The 25,442-nt window shown below is 37.4% G+C and overlaps 1 protein-coding gene across 1 annotated transcript; it reads right to left on the bottom strand.

Annotated features, from left to right (window-relative positions):
• Positions 1–1,734: 1,734 nt before the first annotated feature.
• Positions 1,735–25,266, bottom strand: CLGN (calmegin). The gene is made up of 16 exons (XM_083861369.1): positions 25,205–25,266; positions 20,734–20,904; positions 19,890–19,960; positions 18,377–18,435; positions 16,182–16,323; positions 15,912–15,993; positions 15,002–15,194; positions 12,969–13,158; positions 12,247–12,360; positions 11,524–11,680; positions 10,445–10,660; positions 8,820–8,939; positions 8,504–8,642; positions 6,573–6,650; positions 4,345–4,478; positions 1,735–2,741 (listed from the first exon to the last, which is right to left on the bottom strand). Exons 2-16 carry the CDS (start codon positions 20,893–20,895, stop codon positions 2,667–2,669), a joined length of 1,932 nt encoding a protein of 643 aa, XP_083717495.1. The 5' UTR covers positions 20,896–20,904; positions 25,205–25,266; the 3' UTR covers positions 1,735–2,666.
• Positions 25,267–25,442: the final 176 nt, after the last annotated feature.

The raw sequence follows: 25,442 nt of genomic DNA on the forward strand, positions 1-25,442 counted from the left end.
TCTCATAACTATCTGTAATCAAAAGGTGAAAAAGCAGTAGGGTTAGTCATCATCTTAATGGTTTTGATGTAGCTGAACTGTCTGAAAAACTAGATGGAATTGAGATTAAACCTGGGTTAATGAATTTAGTTTTAGCAAAGCTTCAGTTGCTGACTCACTTGCTATGTTCAGCCATCAATCTTGTATTTCTGTCTACTTTTCTGTACTTGCTGAAGTAAAAAGGAAACAGATTGGAAGGAGAAGCACCTACTGTTGTCAAAAAGCTACAGTTTGCACTCCTTCATGTGGGAGACCATTAAGCCAAGTTAGAAGTGTTACTTTATCCTACACTTCTATTGAGCTTTACTTGAGACAGAAACCAGAATTATTACTTCATCATGCCTTCATGAATGTAGATGCCAAGTGAAAAGTAGCTTCAGCTGTAACTAAATAAAAGGGCCTCAGTACTACTTGGCCTTCCCTGCATGTAAAAAGTGTTCAGTAATGGGATCTGCCATCCTCAGTAAGAGCTCTTTCACCAAGCTACAACATAGCCAGAGGGAGTACAGGCTGTGGAGATCTTGCTACTTAGGGAGTTCCAAAGATGACTGACAGTTTTAATAGCAAGACATGCTGGAACTGAAAATCATTATTTTGTTAACTTTAAAGCTCTTTCAAGCAACCATGATAGCAAGATGAAGTGTGTTTCCCAAAAATGCCCATTCAGAAAAAAATGAACAATGCACAGGAAGTGTGGGTAAAATCTCATTGTTACACTGTATCAATGAACAGGGGTTGCCCTTTTGCCTGGATTTTTACCTCTAGAGCCTCAAATCCTCAACATCTCTGTTATTTCTCCTCTAATTACCAGCATAAATCTAGATCCAAGGAAGCTGATGGGCAGAAGGATGTATGCTGTCTCTAGATTCTAGGTGATCAAAGCTGATGGGCATCAATTAATACTTCATGGGAACTTCAAGTTCAAAACCCTAAGGGAAGATAAGCATACCCCATGGGGTGACCAATACCTGGAGTAACTGAATTACATCGAAGAAACTAGAGTAACTATCACATATCAGAGAAAAAAGAAAAAACTCCAAACCCCCTAAGCAAACAAACAAATCAGACCCCCAGGAAACCCAAATGCTGTAATAATTCCAAAGGACTTCTATCAGACTCAGTCATAACTCATTTAAAGGTGAGCTGAAATGCTCCAAACAGCTCACAGCAACTATTGCCAGCAGGACACTACACTGCTAACAGCTTCTATCCATTCCTGAGGAGTAATCTGGAGTCTTCACTTCTTACCTTTTTCATGGAGACCCTAAATAAAGAGGTGGGAACTTGCAGTTAACTTAAAAAAAGACACAAAAAGCCCCAAATCAAACAAAAACCTGGAGACATTTCCATGTAATTCACACCAAGTAAAAGTCAAATATAATTAACTTTTGAACACTTCAAACAAGCACTTGAGGACATTGGCTTCTCCATTAGGGCAAAGCATTCATTTCTTAGAGACTTCTATGGAATCTGCTGTGAAAACATTTCATTCTAAAGCAGACAAATGTTATGTCAGGCACAAAAAATCTGTTAAGATTCCTTATGAGTCAATATATTTCTACTTGTTTGTAATGTATGACTACTTTTGCTAACATCTACATATTCTACTACTACTACAGGCAGCTGCCAAGCAGAAAGAGGTTTCTGGTGACTGAAATTTTATTGTTTAATACACAGCTGAACTTCAACAAAACAAAGTTTCTTTACAATAAGCAGTTTATTTAAACCATATTATGAGAATGCCCAAGTTACTCACATAGTAAAAAACTTAATCCATCAAAAATTCTTATCTATATTAATAAATTTCATATTAAGCAAGAATTAATAAATATTTTTAGGTGACAATATACACTTAGCAAGTATTCTATAAAAAGGTCATACCACTGTTTTAGAACATGAGAACTATAAAAGTTTGAAAAATCATCTGTATATGACTTCTGCAGATTTGATACCTGCATTCAAGAGTAAAACAAGTCACATCAATTACCACTTGTATTCTACTTTAAAATATATCTTGAAAATAAATTACTGTAACCAATGCCTAAAGTGAACAGGTGACCACCCATGTAACAAGATCAACTAAAATAAATAATTTACAATAAAAATTGTTGCTAGCACAAAATCATCATACAAAAACAATTATTGCATTTAGCTCTGCACAGAAAAAAGTACCTTTTCTCATAGCAGTGTGAACTGCTATAGATGCTACATCTATACTACCACCTTCTTTTAGCTGAAAACTGTAAACAGCTTATTTTGTGCTAGAGCTACAAAAGTATTAGAATGCATTCATTTAAAAAAATATTTAGAGTAAGTTTATCTCCAACTAATACTAATTTCTAAGAAACTTCAAATCTTAAGAATCTTCACCTAAAAATCAGTTGGTCAACTTGTAATTTCCCTTTTATTTTGAATGTGAAATACCAGCTAACTCTTCGCAGACAGCATTTATCCTTAAAAAAAGGGAATTGAGGAAGTTTGGGATTGTTAAAGAGGTCAGAGAATTAAAACAGGAGGTTAAAGAGCAATAAGCCCCCCCTTTTCCTGTCAAAGCTCAGGAATTTGCGCCAGGCCCACTGAAGTGGCACACCAAAAGTTACTGTCTCTGTCTCACGGCTGGAAATAACTCAGTCCTTTCGAACTCTTCTTTTGCGCACTGATTTCAGTGGTCGATCTCCCATTCCTTCAACAGCTTCTTTCTTCTGAAAAAAAAATAAAATTCAGCATTAACATTTTAAACCTCTTTTAATTATTGAAACTGACATGCTACGTTATTCCTCTTCGTGATTTCCCCAGTCATTTTATCACTAAATGCAGCATTTAAGTGATAGGACATTTTTTCCACACTTCTAATCTGATGATTAATAAAGTGGGTAGAAGACTTTTCATTTCTATATTCGGAAGGAAGAGAACAGCATGTCTAAACTGATGTCTGAAATTTGGTTTTGCCCTTGTCTTTGCTGGTTTAAAAGCAGTTACTTTTAAATTAATTTAGCAACTTCCTTAAAATGCACCTTCTGCTAATTTTATTTCCACTTCTGAAGTAAGACACATTTAAAACATTTGAACTGTTCCCTTTGGAGAGCTACAAATAGAGCAAACTGTCCTTAAATCAGATGTGGTGTTCCCAGTTTCAAAGCAATGGGCTTACAGAGGCTCAGAGAAAGCCTTTCCAATGTGAAATCCATTCTCAGCCCGTGCATTGCTTCCTCACTCTCCTGCATCACCTAATGGCAGCACCTCCTTTAGAAGGAACAGCTGACAGAATGTGGCCCAGCCTGAGTGAGGACATGGGTACATGATGTGTTCCACACAGCTCACAACAGAAACACCTACACACTGAAAACACTCAGAGAGAAGGAAGCCATGGCCTCACTGTGACACTGTGTCATGCCACAGACACAGTCAGAGCTTGCTATTGCTTTCACAAGGAGTCACCTGAATCTTAGTAAGGTTCAGTACATACTGTATTCCTGGGTAAATGTACAAGGAAAAGAAAACTTCTTACAGGAACAAAGAGAAGGGGTAATTGACAAAGACTTTCAGTGCTGAAACAATGCAACCTCATGCAAGGTACAGTTTCCTAGAAGAGTTTTACATGAAAATAAGTTAACATTACATTGAACAACTCCTTTAACCTGGAAAGTGACTCATTTAGGGAGTGACAACCACAAGATGATCAATGGGTGGATCGAAAGTGTTTCATACACTACCAGTTTCTAAATAAATAAATAATGAGTAATTGACAAACAAGAAAAGTAAATATTCCATTCTGCAATGATTATTTATGAAAATAACTCTGTGGAATATCTGGCTGACTGGATTAATCTGCACGAGAAAAATGAAACTGCAGATACTGTGTTCAAAAACAGTATTGTTATTTTGCTTAAGTTTTATCTTGGAATAAAAAACCCCCAATATGTAACTGAAAAACTTAAGGTTTTTCTAGGTCTTTGGAAAAAGCTACTCAGTTGGAAGCACATGTTCTATCAATTAAGAAGCACAATGAAAACTGACCAATCTGCTGCAGCATCCAAATTTTCAAGACTTGCAATTCATTTATAATCTGTTAAAAATTATACTCCTGTAAAAACATTTCATGTTTAGGGAGCTGCCCAATCACTTCTATATTATAACCATATTGATGCAGAGCATTTGAGGTGTCAAACTCAAAGGAAAACATATTTCTGCCTCAGGATTTGTTTTATGCCTCAACAGAAGAAAAACATTTGTAGGTAACTGGGCTTCGTTAGAAGTATGATATCAGACAATGGCAAGGAGAAAGTAGGGAAAAATACAACTTACCTCATCTTCTGAATCAGATTTATTTAATATATCACCTTCTTGACTTTCATCTGGAACTTGATTTTCTTCTTCATGTGGAACTTCATTTTCTTCTTCATCATCATAAATATCTTCAACATATTCACCTTCATCTTCTGCAGAAGAAGTTGATTTTACTTGGTAAACAAAACCAAATTACAAATACACTATATCCAGATATACTAGTAAGAAAAATAAGCCAATTTCAGTCCTAGAATGAACTGCTTGTTTAGAAGACCCCATAAAAACATCCCTGTGATACAGAGAGTAGAATGTAGTAGAAAGTAGTAATTTGTAGAAAGTAGTAATGGCCAGATTTAATAAACAATTTTAATAGCTCCAACTTTGCCTCTTTTCATAAAAGCCCATACTGTCTTCAGTTACTAACTTAAAGGACTTGATGTACTTTATTTTAAAACTAGCTACTGTATTGGACAGTTTTGAGAGCAGAGTCCAAAATAGGATAACTCAGGCATCCCAAATCTGACTAAATCCTGATTTCGATGGGGAAGTACAATATTGCAGTTATCAGTCATCCAGCATGGGAGACTCCTACATCCTAAGGGTACTCCCCTTTCCAGCAGGGAGTCCTTCTGACATACTGTTTTGATTGAGGGATAAGCAGCTCTTTACTTCCCCCCTTTTTGGGCATTTCTGCAATGCAGAAACTAGTCAGAAAAGTGCTGTACACCCCTTAGCTCACTCAAAGTATGCCCAGCTTGCACTACTACTGCACTGCTAGTACCCTTTACAATACTTTCTATCAAGAGTAAAAAAGAAATCTTAGACCTGACAAAAGGATAGTCATCAGCATTTTGCGACTTAGCAGTCTGCCAGTGGCTTATTTTAAAACAGCAGTGAAGCAGTGCTCAATCCTGTCTTTGTCAGGTCATATCTACATCTCATAAGCACCACTTAGGTGTGAAAAAAATAGGAAAAAAGCCAAAAACAAATATCAAAAATCTGTACCTACACCAAATTCTTACTGTTGCATCTCGGTTAAACTGAAACAGAAGTATCCATACAAATTTAGAATGTAGTGACATATCAGACCAGACTCTCCTGATTCTTGGTGATGAAAATCTAGAAATACCTAATTTGTTAAAATATTTGAGATTTCTGTAGAAATACCAAGAACTTTGGTTGCAATATAGCTATAAATTGAGCCAAACAGAGTTTCACTAATTGTTATGAAGTAAGACGTTAGTTTTGTCATCTATCAATATACCTGGTTTGTATCTACTATGTCTCTATTTCTATTATCAGAAGGAGAAATATGACCAAATAATAAAAATGGTTTAAGAAAGATGTAGACAAAGATCTCTGTCCTAAAAATAAGCCCTTAATAGAAGAGCTTGGCAGAAAATCACAAAACTTTTACTCATATTCTAATAAAGAGATTGGAAATTATCAATTATGCAAATCCAGCTCCTCCCATACATACGAATTTCAATAGAGAGGAAAAAAACCCAAATAAAAAATACTTCAGACATCAGAAGCTGTAGAACCCAGAACTGGAAAACTATACTATTTAAAATTATTATTTTAAATTTAATCAAATAGTAATTTAAGTATTATTTCCTATAAATAAATGTAGAGCTTGACAAATAAGGTTCAGACTGTGCCCCTGAAATTTCATTTTGTGACAACATTCTTTTACATCCTGCAACATCTTTCTAGAGGTCAAGGAAAGCAAGAAGACAAAGCAGACAAATAAACAAGGCCACAAAAACTAACACAGAACAAAATACAACAGTAAATCCCATGAACAATGCCCTTCAAGAAGTAGTCTGCCAGCAACTCATTGTCACTGGTGTTAAAGAAATTGCCAAGTGTTTCTAATATTTGCTGTTGTGCTGCACTTTCTTTTTCTTCCTTTTTCAAATGGTCCCATGATACAATGTGGATCTCAAGTCACTCAGTATTCCACAGCTCGAAACCTCATTGCCTTCAACTCCAAAAAACCAAAGGCGGAGGTAATGACTATGAAAAAACTATAAAAATCATAAAGAGACAAAATACTAGTAGAAAATATTTATGACTACAAATATCATAGGGAGGAGTCTCAGAGGAAACTTGCATCTGCACCTGATGGAAGCTGGCATCCACCAGCCTGAAGTTCTATCATCAGAGAGCAAGTAGAGGGAAGAAAACAGATAGGAGAGACCGACTTGCAAGTCCTGGCCCAAATTACTTCCCTCTTCCAGTACCTGAAACAGGAGCCTCCCTTCCCATCTTCTTTGTCTCCTTTATAAGCTCTCGTTTTATCTCATCCATTTCTCTTCTCTCTGTAGCAAAAAGAATCAGGAAAAGGAGGCAGAAGACAAATTCTCTATAGCTCTCAAGATACAAAGAGGCAAAAGAGCAATAGGAAAAAAAAAGGGAATATTTCAACCTGCAAGTGGTAAAAGGTGGCAGGAAGCTAAGGCAAGGCAAGCAATTCTTAAAGCATGAAACCATGAAGTCTTATGACAGCAAAGTGTAATCCTTCCCTCTGAAGCCTAGAATTTGAAAACCCTGGAATAGTCATGCAAAAGCTAGATAGGTTCGTTTTACTCTCTGTTCTGTTTAGTAACTAAAAAGTAAAGGTCTAAAATAGAACCTACCTTTGCAGCACCATGAACAGCTGTTCCAAGTACAATTTAAGACAGCTGTAGGAGCTGAACAATGTTCCTCTGCAATTGCCCGGGCTTTATTTCTAACATCAAAACACACATTTTAACGTATTATTTATTAAGTGATGTGTTGTAATTAAATAAACTAAGTGACTTAACAGAAGAATATTGCAATTGAGGAATGGCAGCCTTGCAACAGCAGCATATTAGATACAAACTGTGATCTACGCCAAGACTGGGTAGAATAAAACAGAATCTGTAATTCGGGAGCAAAGAACAGGTCGAGTAGAGTAAGATCAAAAGGAAAATGTAGGAAGATACAACACTGAAATCATGTACCTACAATTTAAGCTAAAGTAAAGAATGTATGTAGCATAACCAGAATAATTAAGTGCCTTGGTAAGGCTCTCCAACAGCAAGGCAGATGGACTAAGTTTGGTGTGGCAAGCACTGTGCCAAATATGCACTCAATTCTGTCAGTACTGGCATGGGAAATGCTGATGCTGAGAAAACCTTTAAGTTACACAGACAGAAGCCATCAACACTCATGGAACATGGTGCAAAGACAGACAAAACCCACCAAGTTTCAGTAATACAAAGTGATGTCAGTACCAAGACAAAAACCCCAACAAAACATGAATGTCTGCTATGTCTCTAATTATCCATGCCAGTCCCTTGTCACTTCCTTTGTTCTCACCAAGGAAGAGTGAAATAAGAGGCAGAATCTTGCAAAGTTCTGAAGCTAAAAATTTTCTCATCAAAGTCAAGATAATGCATTGTGAGTTAGGTGCTTTGGTTTTTATTCATTATATAGACACAGGGAAATGCTAACAGCCCCTCAAAGCTATAGCTGAGCAGTACCCAGTGATCTTCAATACAGGAACACAAGATGATTTTATCCTTGGATGCTGAAGTACAGCTCAACCTACTGACTTGTTACTGATTAATTTCTCCCCTGGGCAGTAGACACACCTTGGCAGGCATGCAATAAGTTGCTAAAAAGCAACATAAAGGAAACTGCAGATTTCAGTAGGTCAAGCCTACTGTATTTTCAAGCTTTAACAAGAATAACTCAAATCAGTGACCAATAAAATAGCATAACCCTCCCAGAGAGGTGTATTTCTGTTAGAAACTCAAAGCTATTCCAGTCCTATTTTAAAGGATAAAGTGTCTTTAACTGTTTCAAGTACTTATATCTGAACAATTAAAATGTATTTAATACATGAAATATTTAGAAGGGATAACATATGTATCACTGTCTAAAAACACAAAAAAGAGTGCTGGAAGCATATTCATTTCTTGAGAGTGAAAAAATGCTGAGTAGAGCCTTACTTTCTGCTTATATTTATCAGAGCTATTAGCCATGGGGTACCACTCACGGGAAGTTATCAAAGAGGACAAAAGGCTTAAAGCAAGGCACATTTCACAAAGTCTAAGATAACAGGGTGTGATTATTGACAATGCAATCCATGAACTAGTTCTATTTATGTCTTTAACCAAACTGCAAGCTGACACACTCATCTTACCGTCTTCACCAGTATATTCATTTTCTTTTTCCTCTTCTAGTTCATCATCTTCAAACTCTCCTGTCTCTTCTTTTAGTTCTCCCTTTGCAATTTGCTTAGATACATCAGTTTTTTTGAAGTCAATATATTCATCAGATTTCTAGAACAAATTAAAAACTTATTTATATTTCAACTCCAATTAAGAATTAAATAGGCACTGTAAGCTAAGTAATACCAATGGCATATTAAAAGGGGATATTGTTGCACAGATGCTCCGGAGTTTTCAAATAAAGTATTAAGAATAAAACCAAATGAAAATATAGTAGATTTCACTAACCTTTCCTGGCCAGCAGAACAACACAGTTAGACCAACAGGGAGTGCTAAAGTAAAGATGTAAAGAACCCAAAGCCATGGATGTTCTTCTGCAGCAGCCAACAACTGACTAAACATACCAGGCTGTATTAAAAAATAAAAATAAAAAAATAAATAAAAGAATTGTATTTATATCCCTCTCAACACTTAAATAACTTCATGAAATGTACTGTATACATTTATATTGTCCAAAACCCTTCTTTACCTTTTCTTTTTAATGACTAAAACAATACTGTATTTCAATACTAGTAAAGCAACGACTCTATAAATTACAAATAAATGGGAGGTGTTGAGTGAGAAGGAACAGATGTACAACTCCAAGCATACCAGAGTGGCCACAACTCAGCTTTGTAAAGTAACTTTTGGAGTCTTGGCAACTTCACACTTTACACCCTTCCCCAGCTACTCTGTTTTTCCTGCCCACTGTGCCAACTCAGCTGAAAGTTTCCAAAGCATGAAGAGCCTGAGGGCAGCAGTTCCTGAGGAGCAATGCTGGCTCCACCTGTACTACCACCTTCTCTCCTTTGGCAGCCAATTATTCAGGGAGTAAATTGTTGTCCCAGAACAGTTCTGACTTACACAGTGGAGACACTTAGGCAAGTGCCTTGTGCATCTCTGTAAGAGCTACATCAGGAACTGAGGAAATTTGAGAGGCACAGTGGAACAAGGGGACTTACAAGGAATTTTTTTTTGCCATTGTGTGTAAAGGTACAGATACAGGTTCAGACATAAACCCAAATATTTTGGAAAAGGGCAAGGTTGTGTGAAGAGAGAGCTTTCCTGCTGGCACGGATGGATATGCTGTTGCTACTTGCTCACTCTGTGACAAGAAGCAGCTGTAAGGAATTGGCCACATTTGCCACCAAGCCATGGTTTCTCCCCCACAAGTGCAGCCTGCTGTTGCCATTGAATAAGAGGAGTGTTGGACAGAAGAGGAGCGCAGGCAGCCACTAGAGGGCCCCACGATCCCGAATGGCCGGGCACATCCACCCCACAGCCGAGGGAAGGGAGGGGAAGGCTGTCAAAGTGCAGCGCACAAACAAAATGCGGATGCACACAGACAAACAGAACAGATGCAGCTCTATAAACACACATGTCATATTTTCAGAGCTGCATAACACACACCTAAGCAGCCAAAGGCCTAAAATTATTAAACAGAAACAAACATTAGACTATTCATTCCTCATGGGATAGAAGCATCTCAGGAATATATATCATGGATATAGCCACAAGGGAAAATGGGGTGAGGGGGCAGGAGGGGAAGTCTTTGAGTGTAAGCAACTCAGCCTTCATTCTTTCACTTGCTGTCAGGTACTGAATTTCTAATATCAATGTGAACAGCACAAGGCTTCACAATGTCAATGTCTCACTAGGTGTTTAAGTAAAATGCAGTACTCTTTTAACCTCAAGAAAATATTCATCCGGGAAAGGTAAAAAAAGCCAAACTACAAGACTGAAAACCCATCAGTTACTCAGCATAATTATAAATTGCAGACAAATTAACACTCTGTCAGCATTGACAGAAAATTCTTCCAACACCACAGCTTCCTCACTACTTTCTACTATCAAGAACATAATAAAGTTTATACCTCATTAGCACTTGCTACTAATTTCTTCAAGCCCCAGCTATCTGCTGCCCAGCGATCTGCTACTTCTTTTTCTGAACATATGATGAAGTTATCAAAGTAAATATCAGATGTCATAGACCAGAGTTCTAAACCAACAGCACTGACAGGTGTCATCTTGAATGGGTGAAGGTCTTCAAAATAATCTGGGTTTGGTATTTTCCGAGGGCTCCAGATTCCCTGTTAATGGAAACAAATGTAACCATATTACCTATAGCTCGCCAAAAGAACAACTTGTGAAAGAGATTTCAAAATAATAAGAACTTTCATTTCAAAAGACAAGAAGAAGAGTTTAACCCATCTAAAACACAACTGGAAATAGCCTGTAGGATTTTTGGCAGATGGGTCTCAAATTTATGGCTTAGGGCAGACCTCCTAAGTAATTTTTTCTTTTTTACTGTAGAGGTTACAGTAATAACTGACTCTTACCAGAAGTGCTAGAGAAAATTTTAGGGAAGGAAAATTCAGTATTATGATACCTGCGCAACTAGAGCCAAATTTTGTTTGCAAACCTGCTTAGGATCTTATCCTCAGAAACAGATTCAAGTACTCCTCAGCCATAACTAATGCAAGTAACTCTCTTTAATATCCACCTGATTACCTCTTATATTTGGAGGGGAGGTGGGGAATTTAATTATCCAAAATTGATGCTTCCTCTGAAATTGAACTGGTAAGGCAATCTGCTTACTGAAAGGTTTCATTTGTTAATATTAAAAAACAAACTAATTCAAAAGATTCATATCTAAAACCTTACTGTAATTCAGAATACAATTTTGAAGACCAGACTAAATAAATGGTACCAATGCAAACTACAAAAGGCAACTTTAAACACCTAAGTTGTTTTAGCACAGGAAACATTGTTTCCCAGTATACATCAAGCAAAAAAAAATTAAAAGCAAAAAAAATCTCAAATTAGTGAGGTATTCAGACTCATTCTAAAATATAAGTATACTGCAAAAAAGCCTAAGTAAATATACTACTTTGACTTGCTTGCTCTGCTGAACTCTCTGTCTTTTAGCAATGACCAAGAGTTTGGCTATTACCTGATAGTTAGGATTATCTATCATAGGTGCCCTCCATTTTCCTTTATACTTTGGGTTATTCTTCATGGGACGCACCCACTCTCCACAACCAGGTGCAGTCTCACATTTTGGATTAGGGATCTGAGGGGCTTCCCACTCCCCATCCATTTCTTCATCCCTAGAGAGAAAAAAAAAATTCCTAACAACTGCTTTAAGATCAGCCAGGTGTCAAACACAGCAGTCTGAAGTTAGGGTCCATGCATATTATTGTAAAAACCTCAGAACTCTGAGCTCCCAGAACTTTACCCAACAGTATAAACACTTGTTTTAATGAGTGCTACACCTTTATATTCAAAGGTCTCACGTTCATGACTACCACAGCATGACTGACTTGAATTACATTCCTAAATCTGTAGACAGCTTGAAAGACTTCTACCCAGTATGTTTACAGATCCCTTTGAGACTTACATTATGGTTTTAAGTTATCAGCTTAAACTGTAGTAAATTCTTTCCAAGGGGACCTTCATATTCTGGTATTACTTGTTTATTTTCAGAAAACAACAGGCAAGGACAAGTTCATGTTTTTATAGAAGCAGTCCCCCACATCAACAAATATGTGGCCATACCTTACACATTCCAATTTACTACCTCAAAAGACAATGAGATTTGGACTGACTTCCACAACTAATAATCTGCCACAGAGAACAGTCTGATCTACTAAATACAGTAACAACCTGCACTTACCAGTCCTTTGGTTTCTTTGCATTAGGGTCTGGAACATACTGTGGCTCATCATCGAGCCACCCCTTAGGCTTAACAGCATCAGGATCTTCTATTTTGGCAGGTTCATCTTCATCCCTTCAATTACAGAGATATGTTAGAAAATACAGCAGCCTGACTTTGGACTAATGTTCTGTTCTGAGGAATACAACTGGCATTAAGGGAATGATTTTCAAAAACACAACAGAATTAGACTCACTGATCATGAACATCAGACATATAATTAATTATCTGCTTATAAATATCTGGATTATATATACGTTGTTTTGTAGTGCTATTGAGTCCAGAAACTGCTGATATCAAGTGACAGGTGTCAGTCAGGTCTTCCCATTGAGGTTTTCCCTACTTTTCCTGAGTTGCCACAAGAACAGTAGGTTCACACAGAAGTAGAAATTCATTGTAAATTAAGACTATACGGTAGAAAAAACTTCTTATTCTCATGTAGCAACCTTAGTTACTACTTCAAACCATGCAGGGTACAAAATCAGCAAATAACAATTGTATTTGTCTCCTTGGAACATGACCAGATCCCTACACCCACCTCAATTATGTTTTCAAACTTCAGTGCTTTTAGTGAAATGTATTCCAACTGTCATTAGCAAACCCCAACACAAAACCAGTCAAATCTTTCAAATAAAATAACCTGTATGTAAAAGACATTGTAAAAATTAAAATGTTCTCCTTACCAGTCATCTGGTTTGACAGCATTTGGATCAGGTATTTTTGGTCTCTCATCCCAGTCATCAGGCTTCTGATCAGTAGGATCATCTATTTCTTTGGAAGGATTTACTGGAGGAATCATATTCTCAAGAAGACTTCCTTTACTGACAACTGTTTGGTCGATTAATATTTCAAATGTATCATCTGGTTTCAGCACTAAATTGAAGAAATAAGGGAGCCATTTAATTTTACAGACACATTTAACCAGAACTATACAATAAGTGCAGACTTAGCCAACTTAACAGCTAACAGGACCCTCACTAGCTGAAGAGACAGACTCCTCACTCCGGCACTGCATCTGGACACAAAACATTGCCCTTGAGGGGATGTATGACCACCATCAGGCCTCCAAAGATGAAACTTGAGGAAAATTCAATTGCTGAAACACATCCAAACACATCCTAAGAGACTTTTCAAAATCCTACCAACTCGGCCAAAATTCTGTGGTTTTACTTCAAAAGCACAGACAGTGGAAAAAAGGATCTTTGTCCCAAAAGGCATCTCTGCTACTAATTTATAACTTCACACTTGAAAGTGTGGGAACAAGAATGGAACCAATAACATCACAGTAGGATCAAAGCAGCATTTTCTATCAGATTCTAACCTCTAACAGCCATTTCTCTCAAATGCCATACTGCAAATGCTTCAACATTTGAAAAGCATTTCCTGGATGTTAGCAAGTGTGAGTAACTGAGAGGCCAAGGTCACAGAACCGAGCAGTGTCAGACTCAGCATCCACATCTATTTCTAATAAGCACTTATAAATGTGCTCACTGGTTAAAAATCATATTCCACTGTCCATTCAACATAATGAAGATGATTAAGTAAAAGGAATTGCCATTCTACTTTTATGACAGTTTTCTAAAGACAGGTTAAGAAAACCAGAGTAACAGTCTTGTAACGGTATGATAATATCTAATTATATCTAACAATTAGATAATATCTAATGATGGCCTTCCAGCCTGAAATTTTTCAACAGTATTAAAATATCCACAAATGCAAAAATGAACTCTCCCTATCACCTTTAGATAAAATACAAAGAACTAATTTTTAAACTACTCTTATCAGTCACATAAATGCATTGGAATCACATAGCTCTATGGAGTCTGTTTGAACAATTATAACAGAATAAATGCAAACCAAGTTCAAGTACCTTGATTCATAATTTCTAACAAACAATCCAAGTACAGGAATGCATGCATTCCTTTATTATGAGATTCCTATTACCCTGAAGTTTAAGTTTTCTGTGGCATACTACAGCAATCTATTTTAGAAACCACTAAATTTTCCCATCAGCAGCACTTGAACGTGTCTTCTGTTATTGTTATCATTATTCAGTGGAAGCTGAAAGGTACAGTCAGTTTGGCTGGATTTGCAGCATGCCACAGATTAGCCCATTCTCTGATTGCTATTCTTCCTCAGAAGTTAGAAAAAGGGGGTAAAAATTCACTTAACTTTCATTTCTCTGTACATTTCACTGGTACAAGAAGAATTAAAACCAGCCCATACTCATTCACTTCAGAGTCTGTGCAGACCTATCTGTTCAGGCACTCTGCTTCAGATGCAGGTGTTGGTGAGAACTCTTAACACGTGGAAAGGAGTGGTGTGTGGCATGCTACAGATTTAACTGCATTCCTCTGAACTCTGACACCTTCCTAGAATACTGGGCAGTTGTATATTTTAACATCTTTCCCAGTAAAAACAGTTTTAATATAATAATTACTGAAGGCATTTATTAGTAAAGGCTAGACAGGGCTGATATGTTTTTTCCTGTAACTGAATATTAAGCAGCAGCAGTATTTGAAAGCTACTTTTATGTCCTGCAGTTAAGCCCAGTCATTAAACCATTAACCCGAATCATTAAGCAACCACCACTCAGTATTTACAGGCTATTACAAACAAAGACTCAATTACAAAGCTTCAGCAGAGGAAACCACATTTTCAATCTCTCCTTTCCAATTAAAGAGCTGGAATTCCACTTTAAAGAATTAAACAATACCAAGAGTATACAGATGTGTCTTCTTGTCCAAATAGAATTTTTTTAGGTCCACATCAGGACGTTCAGCATGTTTTTCATCATATTCTCCAGTTTTAGGATTCTTATGTCTGAAGATAAAGTGTAGTTTGTAATCTTCTCCACATTTATCTGGTCCAAACATAATTGTGTAAGGAGTTTTGTCAAAAAAGTATTCCTGTAGAAGCAAGAAAGCTGAGCATGTGTTATACTGGACATTTTATTACATCACTTTTGCTACTTCTGCTTCTTGGCACAGAGCATAGTTATCTATTTCTAAAAAGTAAATGAAAAGTGATAGGGTAAAGCATGAAGGGAACTCATCAATCCTCGGGAGTTGACGAGAGCTCTCTGTTCTCAGGGAATGGACTAGCTCTCAGTCTCTTCAAGGAAGATGAATACATTTATATCTCTAGATTTTATCCTTATGCTAAATAGGAATGCTTGTCACAAATCAAAAGAGCCAACTAACCTCTCCCTCTACAAACATTAAACTAAAAGATGGAAAGGAACTAGTTACGGTTCTTCATAACAATTTCGTTTTCCAATAAAGATAAACCCTAGGATATTAATATCCAGTATTTTATCAGTACATTTTTCTCTCTGTATTAAATAACAGCAACAAACAATCCTGAAAATATAAGATATAATTATTCTCCTTGAGAATATGTTGCATTACACAGTTATGTGAGCATCTCTTGACTACTTATGTTTTCTGTATTTGAATACCCAATAACATGCACATGAGTTAAGATCCTACAGCTTCTATTAATACAGAAACTCATACTAAACATACACAAAAGTCCTCCTTCCTGGATATCAGACATCACCCATGGAGAACCAAGCTGTTCCTTAAATGAACAACTGACAGCAAATATTAAGCAAGAGGACATACCAGATTCAAGTCATTGCTACTGGAGAGAAGTTTAATATATGCACCACCACAGTCAATGCCTTTTTGAAAATTCACTTCATATCTAGGCAAAAAGAAAGTGATAAAAACATTCAGAGTATCAGGAAAATAGGAAATAACTGCTAATCTGCAGATCTATTTATGAATATATTAAGACTGTGTATAGTACCTACTGTCAAAACACTTCTATGTAAGCAAAATGTTTTAACTTACTAATAGACATCAAGAAAAAAAATCTGAAGTATTACTTACTGAACAATCAAAGGTTTATCATCAAAAACAAATGCTTTTGTTAGCATTGCTGATATTGCATGATACTTTGCCACTGATTTTAACACTAATCCTTTGTCTCCAGGCACTGCATTTTCTTTCAGCTCTTCTACTTCCCATCTTCCTAAAACAAACACACACAAAGTCTGAAAAAATGCAATCTGAAGTAAAGAAATCACAGCCTTGTTGAAAGCAAAGAGTTAGCAACAAATAAAGACTAGTTGCCACAGTAGGGAAGAAATGTTGGCATCAAAAATGTTATTCCTTGTTGTTCTCAAATTTACAAAAATCTCTAAGTAAACTTTAATACTGCAGATCTGTATCTTTAGGTTGTGGTATCCTACAATGGCTAGAGGAATAAAATATTTCTCCAGATTGTAGATTTACTTCTACCATCATCACATAAAAAATATTAGTCACAGAGAACTGTGTAAAGCTAAAGACCTGCATCATTACTTTTTTCTCCTTGCACAGAATTAGCATCTTGAGTCAAATCTCATCACAGCATTGATGAAGTTCCCTCCTCCTCCCCCAAAGTCTTTCCAAGAATTATCAGATTTGGTCCAAAACAAGGCTACAGCTTTGAAAGTAGAAGATTCTATATTTATACATTCTCCAACTTTGGGATAAATACAGTTGAATACACATGTGCCCAATATCCAAAGAACAAGATTTCTTCTAAAAGGGCAGTTACATTTTCTCAGATTAACAGGACAAGATTCACTGAGTTTTTTTCCAGGAAAGAACACAGAAAAAAAAAAACCCTCCTTTTACAACCCACTGTAATCTTGAAGAATGCCTGTGTCAATGTAAAAAGGAAGAAAACATCAGGAGTTCCTCAGCATATAATTGGAGAAGATTCATAATTATGATTTGCAAACAAAACAGTGATTTACTTTTATTCAGCTGAAGTGTGATTAGTCAAAGTTGTTAAGGAAGGGCAGATATGCAAGTCAACAACAAATTCCTGGTTCCTTCCAGCCTAATAGCAGAAAGGAGGAAAATTCCATCCTCTTCACTATTGTTCCTTCCAGGAAACTAAGGCCAAACAATAACGCAAGGCAAAACAAGAAGACTGGAAAAAAGAATTGGAAAGTAGTTCAAAAATATGTCTATCACAGACTTTATTAAATGCTGAATTTTCTGACTTCAAGCAAATATGGCTGTTCTGACATTAAAGACAATTTTTTATCTAATATGAAGCCAAGTATTCATAGAGCTCTCATTCCTCATAAGCACCTCATCTGTGTGACTATCTCCTCTGCAACTTCTTAATTTTACTAATTATTTTTTGTAACCACTAAATCTAAAATCATCAATTCTACTCTGTTCTGCACAGAGTTCTGCAAGTTATGCTTCCTTTACCACTTTCTATTAACATAAATTGATTTCATTTAAGAATAAGAACAGTAGCAAATACTTCTCTGTTGTAGTAGAGACTTTTTCCTCTTCTCCCCACTCCCTCTTGAATGAAACAAACTCAGGTCACAAAGTTATTGCTGCAGATCACACATCTGCCAAAATTTTAAGCAGCCAATTCTAGACTAGGAAATCACAAGTGCAAACTGCAATGATTAAACCATCAGTACAAGGTTTTCATTATTGCTTTCAAAATTTGTATTTTGCTACTCTAAGACTAAACTGTACAAGAACCACTGAAGAGCCCCACATTCAAGCACAGGCAATCTGAAAAAGTATTTGAAAAATAAAAGATTGTGCAGTTTTTACTTTCTTGTTTCAGAGGCCGTACCAAGAGACCAATCCATGAATCAGTAGCAGGACAGATGGAGCAAAATGGAACACAGTGCTTTAGAAAACTGTTTTAACAACTGAAATTGAAGTGGTAAATCTCTCTCACATGATTTCAAAGAAGACAGTTCTAAAGAAACAATAGTCATAAATTAATATTATTAAATATTCAGATGCCAAAGGTTATTCTGGTATCATCCATGGCAATACATTGTTGGAATGACAAAAAAGTTATCTTCACACTAAGCAACATTTCACATCTCAGTTTCAGGATAACAGTCATCATACAAACTAACATTCTTGACCTATGCCATCTAGATATTCAAAGATAAGTTCTGTGTTATTTCTCAAAGAAATAGTAGTTATTTCTCAAAAAGCAACTGAACATCACAAACTACATAGTGGAGGTAAACATTAAAGCTGCTTACCATCATATTTAGCCACATTATCATCCATGTCTTCTTTCAGAGTTACAGACAACACCCATCTAAAACAAAAATTATACTGGTCATTGGTCTATCTATGCAAAGCTGTATTATTTAACAAACAAAGGAAAACCAGCTTTTGCTTCTAGGCTGTGAACTTGTAATACTGATTTTGAGTCAGCATCATGGAACTGCATGTAGTTCAAAGAACATACAAAGAAAAATTAAAGGAGAGTAGTCTAATGCAGCATTTCAAAATACTTCCTAAAATTATAAATAAATAGATGCTTATAAGTCTAAAGTAATTACATTCCTGAATTATTTAATTCTGAATAAGCTTCGGTTTTATATACAAGTTCAGTTTGGCAGAATGGGATATGCATGTAGTGTAAATAATGCATAGAAAATAGCAAGTTTCAAATATAGTACCTTCAATATGATATGAAAAAAATCTGCCAAAGCAGCTTTATCTGACAGCAACAGTACACATGCATAGCAGAGGACAAAAGGGAATGGTAAGATTCCAAGTGTACTGCACACAGGACATCCAACAGGGCAAACATACTCCTGATCTCCTCCTTGCAGTCACATTTGTCCACTGTTAACAGATGCTAAAAAAAATAAATAGCAAACTAGATCCTTGGCCTACAAGGGAGAGATCAGTGAGGATGTAAAACATCTCTACAAGTCATGTGAAGGATTTTCAAGGTCCATCCTCAAAAAAGCTACTCTATTCTTACCTAGTCAATTTATAGGTACTCTTTTCCACATTTTAGGGAAGAAAGGCAGCAGGCTGTTTACATTCTCATAAATCTTTCTTCCATACTCCTTAGTCTTACGTAAATTATGCATAGTTAGACAAAAAAATCCCAAGCACTGCAGCTAAAACTTTGAACATTAGACTTAGTAGAAAGGCAAACTAATCTCTGAACAGATCTCAAAAAGCTAGAAACTTGGATGAATGATATCATTCAAGTACTCCCATTAAACATCTGCATCTGTTAATCAAGGTTTTCAGTGGTTTGTTTGTCTGGGTTTTTTAACAACCATTATCACCTCTTCTATTTCATAAAATTTTTTCTGTCATCACAGGTGCTGCTTTTGCACTTGACATTTAGAATTGACACATACCCAAGGTGACGTGAAAAGAAAGAGTTTGCTACTGAAATGTAATGGCACTTCACCTCTCAGCTAGTTACACCCAACTAGCTGAATCTTTGTATTATTTTTCTTAACGTCCATAAATACAGAGTTTATTAAAAGCTTCCTTAACACGCACACAAAAAAGTAATACATCTGAAATGTACAATATACATATATGTACAATATACAAATGAAATGTCCAGCTTAACATTATGATGTATTTGGAGCAAGCATTAATAGTCTTTCCAATTCTAATACCCATAAAGATAATTTTTATAAAGATAGTAGCAGAAAAATGAATACCAACTAAGTCCTGCCACTGTAAGTTAAACTGCTGAGAGTAAAAGTTTATCATTTTAAGGCATAAGCTTACCTAGACATTCCTTCATCAAATGTTTCTGTAAAATACACTTCCCCAGTTGGCTTTGGAGTCTGGTACACAACCTAAGAGATACATACAGATACACGTCCCAACATAAATTACAATTTTTCATTTGAAATCCAGTCTCATATCTCCAGAAGTAATCCACCCAGGCAGAGCAACAGATTTTTTTCATTAGAAATACCTAGCAGCATAAAACCCCCACCCACGTTTTAATAGTTTGTGTGCATCCCTCCATCAGTGAGCAATTTCACATCTCTGAATTTTAAAAGTTGCTCCTTCTGTTCAAAGCTCGTAACTAAAGTTTTGTTACATCTTATGTGAAACAAAACACAAAAATTTTTCTGAACTTCCACCAAATCCGCTTCCTTCCTGTTTCCTTCTGTGTACATTTTCCATTCTCCTGTTTTCCCATCTACTGTCCACATCTGTTTTGAAGAATAGCATACAGATTTCCTGGTAATAAAGACAATGTCAAAAGGCAGCTGTGACTGATGAAGTCAAGAAACTGGTCCAAAGTCAAAGTCTCAGTGAGACCGAAGTGCTTTCCATACACATTTTTAGAAGTGGCATGTTAGGACTTGCAACAAAAGGTTCTGTATCTAGATTGAAGAAAAACCTTTTTCATTACTATCAACCACAGGCAGGAGATTTTACACTTGGGCATAAGAGATTCATTCATTAAGTTTGCCCTGTATGTCACACAGAGCGACTGAAAAACTCAGATTGCAATACTGGAGACCCACTCAGTTCTCAAATGCAGATTAACTTGCCCTAGTTATAACTATGCATCTTGTATTTAACCAGCTTGAACTAAAGACTTCTATAATCTTACCTCTATAGAAGATTTATCTCTGTCAACATCAGCTTCTTGGGACTGCTTGTCAAAATTCTCCACTTCAACATCTGCATCCAGATTTTCTTCGTTCTCCATTCCTGCAGTCACTGAGGTAATTATCAGGACACCCAAGCACAGCCAGTCCCACTGGAAATGCATCTTGGTTAGCTGAAGAATTCAAAGTTTTAGATTTTAAATATCATTTCAAGGATATTATCAATACTGTTTCAATTTCACCCCAGACTTTGTCTAAAAAAAGAAAGATAACCCGCTAAAATAATGAGAAATCACTATCAGAAAGCATTGTCACTATAATATGCTGATTTGTTTATTTTTTTTTTTTTTATTATTACTGAGCCCTGACTCAGACACTCTTTTCCCTCCTGTTTTCCCTGTGGAAGTGCTTGTAGCCTGCTGCTTTACCTTGCCAAATCTAGCAAGAATCTGACTGCAATATATATGCTTTTTTAAGAACTAAGTAAAACTGCTCTTATTTTTCTCATTCATCAACAATCTGAACAAGTAATTAAATTGAATCAGTCTCTACAATGCAGCAATAAGTAACACCCCTTTTGCTAGGAAAAATAAAATTACAGATTTAGAATGTATTATTATCTACTGCCAGAACTGCATCTGTATTTGCCCCCACTTCCAATGACTACATTTAAATAAGTGCAGAGTGTTATGCCGCTGCAGCTGTAAGTGCCAAAAGAAAGTGTAGATGGTATCAGAAAATATTTTCTGTTTCAAAATTATTATCCAGTAATTTTCAAGTTTAAGTTAGGTAGAGCAAAAGTTTAAGACCAAATGCAAATACCTTCCTAATTACAGGGAAACCTGAAAATCTTTAATCTGTATAAATATCAATAGCAGACAACTGCCCCAGCCTCTTAATTTAATCTGCTGTGAAAAAGACGGTTGCCCAGTATTTTCTGCCTCACATCTGTAAGACATACAAATCTAATTTTGTGTTAAGAGTATCCAGTGGTTTGAGGAAGTGCAGTGTCAAAAAATGCCTATGCAAGATTCCTCAAAGGTCTTGCAAAAAAGCTTTTTTTCTGAAATCATTTTTGTCTGAATTTGGAAACAGAATGAAGACAGATTCTAGACACCTCTGCACAGGTATTTATCACTTAGTCCTTACTAATTTCTATTCACAGTAATCTTAAATAAATGCTGGTATTCATTTTGCTATTGTAAGACATTTCCAAGCCTTGCATTACTTGTAGCCACTACTAGTTATATTAAATACTCTGGTGTGAGGTGCCTTTTGCACCTGAGAAAGCAGCCAGGCTCTCAGTTACATCATCACTCCTTAGAGATTAAATTGTTTACCCTACAACTCTAACATCCCAGCAATTACAGATACTATCTTACACTGAAAGTGTGAGTCTCTTTTTTCCTTCCTGGTTTTATCAAACTTGGTAAGCAATTCAAACATTATAACTGCACCAATAATTATTTCATCATTCATTTTTTAACACCTGAAAGTTTTATCAAGCAACACATACAGAGATCAAACAGTATCAGAGTTTTATTTCTTTTAAGATCTATTAATTTATTATTAACTGCACTGATTATATTTAGAGCCAAAACACAGGATTATCTCAAAGAAGTGTTTCACACTATAGTACTAGTCAATACTAGGAAATAATCAAAAGCCTCTTTTTTTGGGACTAACACCTACTTTCCACAAAACTACATTAATCATATTACCACTCTTATTTTCTGCCTCACTACTATCCACAATCCCTGCCATTCTTTGTGGGACTTGACAACCTTGCCTGAAGATGGTGAGTCTGTGGTTCCCTCTTTTTTTCGGATGATACATTTCAATAGTTATCTGCAAATTTTACTAGGGGTTTGTATTTGACCTTTTTTAAAATTTAAATTAATAAACTAGAGATATTGTTAATTCATAGACCTCCTTAGCAGTTCTAGCACTTAAAATAATCTTGCCCTGAGGACTTAAAGTAATTGAATTTATCACAGGTGAACATTTAATCTTACAGTGTATTTTTAAACACCTTTGCTTGAGCAGTATCAGTTTTACCAACCCCATTTTCCTGTTCCTTAATCATCCTATTAGGACAAGCAAAGAATTCCATATCAATACCTTCTGGACTCGTTTGCTCCTAGCTCAAGTGTCATATATTAACTATGTATCAGATTTACATTTTTAGCATACAGCCTGCCTACCTTACCTTACCTAGTTTGCCATGCAGATGCTCTGTGCTTCTCCTGAAGCAGAAGAAGAGGGATAACTTTCTCTTCCAGTACATTTCAGGTGTGTTTGTGTATGATCCAAAATGCTTTTCACTTATGTAGCTGTAGTTTTACTGTAATTAGCCCCACTCACTTTTGTTCCATACACAAACAAGGGCACCCAAGAAGTCACACTAGTACTCACCTTTCCAAACAGCTCCCTGCCAAAATTTCTGATGCTTTCACTTTGTTCCCACTGAATCTTATCACTACACCCTCATCCTACCTAGGACTTCCCTAATTTCCTTCAGCTTTCAATTATATCTCTTATTTCTTCAAGAACAGAAGGTGCATTTTAACCTTTGATCTTTTGCTAGACTTTTAAAATAATCCCAGAAATGCTGAAATATGTTATCAAGACCATTTACAGTCATCACTCAAATGCCAGGCAAAGATGGTTTTAACCAACCCATGGCATCTTTCACTTTTGTGAACTCTGCCACACTACAGTTTTAGAATATAAAATAAATCTTTCAACTAAGCCAATGAATTTCCCGTCTCAAAACAGAACTTCACACTACACATTTAATTATCTTTAAAACCTACTGAACTTTCCTAATTAACACATGAAGACTTATGAGGAATTCTATTTTGAAGGTGGCAATGAAAATAAGCCAAAAGGATTCCCACTGCTAAAATTTCCTCAGGAGAACAAAGCAAATTAAAAGTATATGGCTCTCATAAAGCCCTGAACATATTTAATATCAGTCTTGTCAATGTATCTTGTCAAATTCAGACCTGTAATTTTAAGCTTACATTTTGCATAGCTTGGTCCCTTTTCACCCTGGGTAGCTGCAGCACAGCTACAAATGAGAAGTACATTTAAGGCAGCAGTGCTATTGCAAAGCATGCTCCAGGGACCAGCAACAGTGCTGCAACATCAGCACAATATTGCACCTCAAGTAACAAGCTGCTTTTTCTGAGACACGGACTAGTATTAATAAAAGACAATGGCAGAAGATGAAAACATATTCTGACTGGACATTAGAATTCTTTTTCACCACAAGGGCAGGTAAGCAGCGGGTACAGGCTGCCTAATTTCAGTCCCTGAGGTTTTCCAAAACAGCCCAGATAAAATCTCTGAGCAAGCTGGACCAGCCTCAAGGCTGCCCCTGCTGCGAGCAGCAGGTCAGGAGAGACCTCCTGGTGTCTCTTCCCACCTGAATGATATGATTTGGGTTGCACAGTGAAAACGTGTCAACCCTTGTAACTCTGCACCATGGTCTTCTGTGTATTGCATACATGCCACAAGTTAGTGGCATCATTGTTCCATCTGCTGCAGAACTAAGTAAGAGGTCAGGATCTTTTAGACTAGATCTAGATTCTTTTTGGACTTGCAAAATGCTCATGCCTTTTTCACATAACTCTCAGAGTTCTGGATTCTCAAGCAGAAAGGGAATAAGACAGGCATTCTCACTCCAAAGTCCAAAGCTCCTGCATCCAGCATCAACACATGGGCTTTTCATAGGGCCAAATACCCCTTCCATCCAGGGCCACGAAAAGTGGAGGATTTTTTTCACACACCCCTTTTTCCATCCCTAACCATGAGCTGCAATTGTATTCCTCCCCCATTCTACTACATTGCCATCAGCCCGACATAAGACAACATCCAGCTGAAACTGCCCCATGAACAGCATGCAAGAATTGTTACGTTTAAAATTTTTCCTTTGTTGGGTGTGAAAACTGCACTTCCCTCCCTTTACCCGGGCTGTTAATAAGCACTCTGTGCTGCAATGGATGCCGAATGTGAAATTCAGCAGCTACTCCAGCCGCAATGCTGCTCATCTGCAGGTGCCTCCAGATATTTTGCTGCTACAGTGAGCTCCACTAAAAAAATCTTCAAGAACCCCTTATATTCTAATTAAAAAAAATATATATATATAAAAAAATAGACGTTTGGGTCAAACGGCCACCCGGCGTTCCGTCAGCAGCCAAGACGAACCCGCTTTTTGGGATACGTCGAAGGGAGAACGAGGGCAGCAGGCGCTGCGCCCATCCTTCACCCCCGAGGCCGCGCTCCTCCTGCCCGGCCCGGGCTAAGGGGCCGAGCTCCCAGACCCTCCATTCCCCATTCCCTCCTCGGGACCCGCCGCTGGCCGTGAGGCGCGGGCGAGCCGGGGCCACCGCCCCCCAAGGGCTGAGGGGAGCGGGCCGGAGCAGGGGAGCCACCGCCCCCTCCCCTCGCTACGGGATCCACACGCACCTCCCGCCAGCACCGCGGGGCTGGGCGGCCGCCGCTCCTCCCGGCCTGGTTACCAAGCACCGCGACGCGGCTCCTCCCAGGGCGGGCGGTTACCGGCGGCGGTCCCGGCCCGCGGCGGGCGGTTACCGGTGGTTACGGGCGGTGGTCCCGGCGCATCCCCGGCCGCGCACGCGCGCAGCGCCCCCGCCGTTCCCGGGGATGCGGAGCAGGTGCCGCCGCTCGTGCCGCGCCGCGCCGG

The sequence above is a fragment of the Zosterops lateralis genome, assembly GCF_965231275.1.
Source record: "Zosterops lateralis genome assembly, chromosome: 5".
Taxonomy (NCBI): Eukaryota; Metazoa; Chordata; class Aves; order Passeriformes; family Zosteropidae; genus Zosterops; species Zosterops lateralis.

Excerpts from the sequence above, each read along its gene's own strand:
- CLGN (XM_083861369.1), bottom strand. The coding sequence starts at position 20,895 with ATGCATTTCCAGTGGGACTGGCTGTGCTTGGGTGTCCTGATAATTACC. Across the intron at positions 11,681-12,246 it reads GCAAAGAAACCAAAGGACTG|GGATGAAGAAATGGATGGGG; the intron begins GTAAGTGCAGGT and ends TTTTCTCTCTAG. Across the intron at positions 4,479-6,572 it reads AAGGGAGGCTCCTGTTTCAG|AAGATGAAGGTGAATATGTT; the intron begins GTACTGGAAGAG and ends CTTCTTCTGCAG.